General features: G+C 40.5%; 1 protein-coding gene across 4 annotated transcripts in view; it reads left to right on the top strand.

Moving 5' to 3' along the window:
- ssr1 (signal sequence receptor, alpha) overlaps positions 1-7,500 on the top strand; it is a 25,093-nt gene that overhangs the window by 3,769 nt on the left and 13,824 nt on the right. For all 4 annotated transcript variants that reach the window (XM_082184785.1, XM_082184786.1, XM_082184783.1 and 1 more), the window contains exon 3: positions 7,350-7,446. In XM_082184785.1, coding sequence (XP_082040911.1) covers positions 7,350-7,446 — 97 coding nt within the window. The remainder of the gene's footprint in view (positions 1-7,349; positions 7,447-7,500) is intronic.

The following is a 7,500-nucleotide window of genomic DNA, read 5'->3' as shown; positions in this document are numbered from 1 at the left end:
TGAACTAGTAAGAGAACGAACAAACACTGAACTAGTAAGAGAACGAACAAACACTGAACTAGTAAGAGAACGAACAAACGCTGAACTAGTAAGAGAACGAACAAACGCTGAACTAGTAAGAGAACGAACGAACGCTGAACTAGTAAGAGAACGAACGAACAAACCCTGAACCAGTAAGAGAACGAACGAACACTGAACTAGTTAGAGAACGAACAAACAAACACTGAACCAGTAAGAGAACGAACGAACACTGAACTAGTTAGAGAACGAACAAACACTGAACCAGTAAGAGAACGAATGAGCAAACACTGAACTAGTAAGAACGAATGAGCAAACGCTGAACCAGTAAGAGAACGAACGAACGCTGAACTAGTAAGAGAACGAACGCTGAACTAGTTGGAGAACGAACGCTGAACTAGTTGGAGAACGAACGAACGCTGAACTAGTTGGAGAACGAACGAACAAACGCTGAACCAGTAAGAGAACGAACAAACACTGAACTAGTAAGAGAACGAACGAACGCTGAACTAGTAAGAGAACGAACGAACAAACCCTGAACCAGTAAGAGAACGAACGTACACTGAACTAGTTAGAGAACGAACGAACAAACACTGAACCAGTAAGAGAACGAACGAACACTGAACTAGTTAGAGAACGAACGAACAAACGCTTGAACTAGTTAGAGAACGAACGAACAAACACTGATCCAGTAAGAGAACGAACGAACAAACACTGAACTAGTTAGAGAACGAACGAACAAACACTGAACTAGTTAGAGAACGAACGAACAAACACTGATCCAGTAAGAGAACGAACGAACACTGAACTAGTTAGAGAACGAACGAACACTGAACTAGTTAGAGAACGAACGAACACTGAACTAGTTAGAGAACGAACGAACAAACACTGAACCAGTAAGAGAACGAACAAACACTAAACTAGTAAGAGAACGAACGAACGAACGAACGCTGAACTAGTTAAAGAACGAACAAACAAACGCTGAACTAGTTAGAGAACGAACAAACCCTGAACTAGTAAGAGAACGAACAAACAAACGCTGAACTAGTTAGAGAACGTACAAACAAACGCTGAACTAGTAAGAGAACGAACAAACAAACGCTGAACTAGTAAGAGAACGAACGAACGCTGAACTAGTTAGAGAACGAACGAACGCTGAACTAGTAAGAAAACGAACAAACACTGAACTAGTAAGAGAACGAACAAACACTGAACTAGTAAGAGAACGAACAAACAAACGCTGAACTAGTTAGAGAACGTACAAACAAACGCTGAACTAGTAAGAGAACGAACAAACAAACGCTGAACTAGTTAGAGAACGAACAAACAAACACTGAACCAGTAAGAGAACGAACGAACACTGAACTAGTTAGAGAACGAACAAACACTGAACCAGTAAGAGAACGAATGAGCAAACACTGAACTAGTAAGAACGAATGAGCAAACGCTGAACCAGTAAGAGAACGAACGAACGCTGAACTAGTAAGAGAACGAACGAACGCTGAACTAGTTGGAGAACGAACGCTGAACTAGTTGGAGAACGAACGAACGCTGAACTAGTTAGAGAACGAACAAACACTGAACCAGTAAGAGAACGAATGAGCAAACACTGAACCAGTAAGAGAACGAACGAACGCTGAACTAGTAAGAGAACGAACGAACGCTGAACTAGTTGGAGAACGAACGCTGAACTAGTTAGAGAACGAACGAACGCTGAACTAGTTAGAGAACGAACGAACAAACGCTGAACTAGTTAGAGAACGAACGAACAAACGCTGAACCAGTAAGAGAACGAACAAACACTGAACTAGTAAGAGAACGAACGAACGCTGAACCAGTAAGAGAACGAACAAACACTGAACTAGTAAGAGAATGAACGAACGTTGAACTAGTAAGAGAACGAACAAACAAACCCTGAACCAGTAAGAGAACGAACGAACACTGAACTAGTTAGAGAACGAACGAACAAACACTGAACCAGTAAGAGAACGAACGAACACTGAACTAGTTAGAGAACGAACGAACAAACACTGAACCAGTAAGAGAACGAACGAACGCTGAACTAGTTAGAGAACGAACGAACAAACGCTGAACTAGTAAGAGAACGAACAAACACTGAACTAGTAAGAGAACGAACAAACACTGAACTAGTAAGAGAACGAACAAACACTGAACTAGTAAGAGAACGAACAAACACTGAACTAGTAAGAGAACGAACGAACGCTGAACTAGTAAGAGAACGAACGAACAAACCCTGAACCAGTAAGAGAACGAACGAACACTGAACTAGTTAGAGAACGAACAAACAAACACTGAACCAGTAAGAGAACGAACGAACACTGAACTAGTTAGAGAACGAACAAACACTGAACCAGTAAGAGAACGAATGAGCAAACACTGAACTAGTAAGAACGAATGAGCAAACGCTGAACCAGTAAGAGAACGAACGAACGCTGAACTAGTAAGAGAACGAACGAACGCTGAACTAGTTGGAGAACGAACAAACACTGAACTAGTAAGAGAACGAACGAACGCTGAACCAGTAAGAGAACGAACAAACACTGAACTAGTAAGAGAACGAACGAACGTTGAACTAGTAAGAGAACGAACAAACAAACCCTGAACCAGTAAGAGAACGAACGAACACTGAACTAGTTAGAGAACGAACGAACAAACACTGAACCAGTAAGAGAACGAACGAACACTGAACTAGTTAGAGAACGAACGAACAAACACTGAACCAGTAAGAGAACGAACGAACGCTGAACTAGTTAGAGAACGAACGAACAAACGCTGAACTAGTTAGAGAACGAACGAACAAACAAACGCTGAACTAGTAAGAGAACGAACAAACACTGAACTAGTAAGAGAACGAACAAACACTGAACTAGTAAGAGAACGAACAAACACTGAACTAGTAAGAGAACGAACAAACACTGAACTAGTAAGAGAACGAACAAACACTGAACTAGTAAGAGAACGAACAAACACTGAACTAGTAAGAGAACGAACAAACACTGAACTAGTAAGAGAACGAACAAACACTGAACTAGTAAGAGAACAAACGAAAACTGAACTAGTAAGAGAACGAACGAACGCTGAACTAGTAAGAGAACGAACGAACAAACCCTGAACCAGTAAGAGAACGAACGAACACTGAACTAGTTAGAGAACGAACAAACAAACACTGAACCAGTAAGAGAACGAACGAACACTGAACTAGTTAGAGAACGAATGAGCAAACACTGAACTAGTAAGAACGAATGAGCAAACGCTGAACCAGTAAGAGAACGAACGAACGCTGAACTAGTAAGAGAACGAACGAACGCTGAACTAGTTGGAGAACGAACGCTGAACTAGTTGGAGAACGAACGAACGCTGAACTAGTTAGAGAACGAACGAACAAACGCTGAACTAGTTAGAGAACGAACGAACAAACGCTGAACCAGTAAGAGAACGAACAAACACTGAACTAGTAAGAGAACGAACGAACGCTGAACTAGTAAGAGAACGAACGAACAAACCCTGAACCAGTAAGAGAACGAACGTACACTGAACTAGTTAGAGAACGAACGAACAAACACTGAACCAGTAAGAGAACGAACGAACGCTGAACTAGTTAGAGAACGAACGAACAAACGCTTGAACTAGTTAGAGAACGAACAAACACTGAACTAGTTAGACAACGAACGAACAAACACTGATCCAGTAAGAGAACGAACGAACACTGAACTAGTTAGAGAACGAACGAACACTGAACTAGTTAGAGAACGAACGAACACTGAACTAGTTAGAGAACGAACAAACACTGAACTAGTTAGAGAACGAACGAACAAACACTGAACCAGTAAGAGAACGAACAAACACTAAACTAGTAAGAGAACGAACGAACGAACGAACGCTGAACTAGTTAAAGAACGAACAAACAAACGCTGAACTAGTTAGAGAACGAACAAACCCTGAACTAGTAAGAGAACGAACAAACAAACGCTGAACTAGTTAGAGAACGTACAAACAAACGCTGAACTAGTAAGAGAACGAACAAACAAACGCTGAACTAGTAAGAGAACGAACGAACGCTGAACTAGTTAGAGAACGAACGGACGCTGAACTAGTAAGAAAACGAACAAACACTGAACTAGTTAGAGAACGAACAAACAAACGCTGAACTAGTTAGAGAACGAACGAACACTGAACTAGTTAGAGAACGAACGAACGAACACTGAACTAGTTAGAGAACGAACGAACACTGAACTAGTTAGAGAACGAACAAACACTGAACTAGTTAGAGAATGAACAAACACTGAACTAGTTAGAGAATGAACAAACACTGAACTAGTTAGAGAACGAACAAACACTGAACTAGTAAGAGAATGAACGAACAAACACTGAACTAGTAAGAGAACGAACGAACAAACACTGAACTAGTAAGAGAACGAACGAACAAACACTGAACTAGTAAGAGAACGAACAAACACTGAACTAGTAAGAGAACGAACGAACAAACACTGAACTAGTAAGAGAACGAACAAACAAACACTGAACTAGTTAGAGAACGAACGAACGCTGAACTAGTAAGAAAACGAACAAACACTGAACTAGTAAGAGAACGAACAAACCCTGAACTAGTAAGAGAACGAACAAACAAACGCTGAACTAGTTAGAGAACGTACAAACAAACGCTGAACTAGTTAGAGAACGAACGAACGCTGAACTAGTAAGAGAACGAACGAACGCTGAACTAGTTAGAGAACGAACGAACGCTGAACTAGTAAGAAAACGAACAAACACTGAACTAGTTAGAGAACGAACAAACAAACGCTGAACTAGTTAGAGAACGAACGAACACTGAACTAGTTAGAGAACGAACGAACGAACACTGAACTAGTTAGAGAACGAACGAACACTGAACTAGTTAGAGAACGAACAAACACTGAACTAGTTAGAGAACGAACAAACACTGAAGTAGTTAGAGAACGAACAAACACTGAACTAGTAAGAGAACGAACGAACAAACACTGAACTAGTAAGAGAACGAACGAACAAACACTGAACTAGTAAGAGAACGAACGAACAAACACTGAACTAGTAAGAGAACGAACGAACAAACACTGAACTAGTAAGAGAACGAACGAACAAACACTGAACTAGTAAGAGAACGAACAAACCCTGAACTAGTAAGAGAACGAACAAACAAACGCTGAACTAGTTAGAGAACGTACAAACAAACGCTGAACTAGTAAGAGAACGAACAAACAAACGCTGAACTAGTAAGAGAACGAACGAACGCTGAACTAGTTAGAGAACGAACGAACGCTGAACTAGTAAGAAAACGAACAAACACTGAACTAGTTAGAGAACGAACAAACAAACGCTGAACTAGTTAGAGAACGAACGAACACTGAACTAGTTAGAGAACGAACGAACGAACACTGAACTAGTTAGAGAACGAACGAACACTGAACTAGTTAGAGAACGAACAAACACTGAACTAGTTAGAGAACGAACAAACACTGAAGTAGTTAGAGAACGAACAAACACTGAACTAGTAAGAGAACGAACGAACAAACACTGAACTAGTAAGAGAACGAACGAACAAACACTGAACTAGTAAGAGAACGAACGAACAAACACTGAACTAGTAAGAGAACGAACGAACAAACACTGAACTAGTAAGAGAACGAACGAACAAACACTGAACTAGTAAGAGAACGAACGAACAAACGCTGAACTAGTAAGAGAACGAACAAACAAACACTGAATCAGTAAGAGAACGAACGAACAAACACTGAATCAGTAAGAGAACGAACGAACAAACACTGAATTAGTAAGAGAACGAACAAACACTGAACTAGTAAGAGAACGAACAAACCCTGAACTAGTAAGAGAACGAACAAACAAACGCTGAACTAGTTAGAGAACGTACAAACAAACGCTGAACTAGTAAGAGAACGAACAAACAAACGCTGAACTAGTAAGAGAACGAACGAACGCTGAACTAGTTAGAGAACGAACGAACGCTGAACTAGTAAGAAAACGAACAAACACTGAACTAGTTAGAGAACGAACAAACAAACGCTGAACTAGTTAGAGAACGAACGAACACTGAACTAGTTAGAGAACGAACGAACGAACACTGAACTAGTTAGAGAACGAACGAACACTGAACTAGTTAGAGAACGAACAAACACTGAACTAGTTAGAGAACGAACAAACACTGAAGTAGTTAGAGAACGAACAAACACTGAACTAGTAAGAGAACGAACGAACAAACACTGAACTAGTAAGAGAACGAACGAACAAACACTGAATCAGTAAGAGAACGAACGAACAAACACTGAATCAGTAAGAGAATGAACGAACAAACACTGAATTAGTAAGAGAACGAACAAACACTGAACTAGTAAGAGAACGAACAAACCCTGAACTAGTAAGAGAACGAACAAACAAACGCTGAACTAGTTAGAGAACGTACAAACAAACGCTGAACTAGTAAGAGAACGAACAAACAAACGCTGAACTAGTAAGAGAACGAACGAACGCTGAACTAGTTAGAGAACGAACGAACGCTGAACTAGTAAGAAAACGAACAAACACTGAACTAGTTAGAGAACGAACAAACAAACGCTGAACTAGTTAGAGAACGAACGAACACTGAACTAGTTAGAGAACGAACGAACGAACACTGAACTAGTTAGAGAACGAACGAACACTGAACTAGTTAGAGAACGAACAAACACTGAACTAGTTAGAGAACGAACAAACACTGAAGTAGTTAGAGAACGAACAAACACTGAACTAGTAAGAGAACGAACGAACAAACACTGAACTAGTAAGAGAACGAACGAACAAACACTGAACTAGTAAGAGAACGAACGAACAAACACTGAACTAGTAAGAGAACGAACGAACAAACACTGAACTAGTAAGAGAACGAACGAACAAACACTGAACTAGTAAGAGAACGAACGAACAAACACTGAACTAGTAAGAGAACGAACGAACAAACACTGAACTAGTAAGAGAACGAACGAACAAACACTGAACTAGTAAGAGAACGAACGAACAAACGCTGAACTAGTAAGAGAACGAACGAACAAACGCTGAACTAGTAAGAGAACGAACAAACAAACACTGAATCAGTAAGAGAACGAACGAACAAACACTGAATCAGTAAGAGAACGAACGAACAAACACTGAATTAGTAAGAGAACGAACAAACACTGAATCAGTAAGAGAACGAACGAACACTGAACCGTTAAGAGAACGAACATCATCTGGTGTTTGAGTGACTCACGTTCATGACTTGATGTGTTGGTCTCGTCCCTCAGACTGAAGAAAAGGAAGAAGAGGAAGATGAAGCCTCGGTGGGAGAGATGAAGGCTTCACCCAACGCCGACACCACCATCCTCTTCGTCAAAGGAGAAGGTGAAGAGTCTCACACACACACACACACACACCTGCTGTCGATGAGTGAGAGTT

Source organism: Leuciscus leuciscus (assembly GCF_965113295.1).
Source record: "Leuciscus leuciscus genome assembly, chromosome: 11".
NCBI lineage: Eukaryota > Metazoa > Chordata > Actinopteri > Cypriniformes > Leuciscidae > Leuciscus > Leuciscus leuciscus.
The sequence above is the reverse complement of the archived record's forward strand: the minus strand, read 5'-3'. Positions and strand labels throughout refer to the sequence as shown.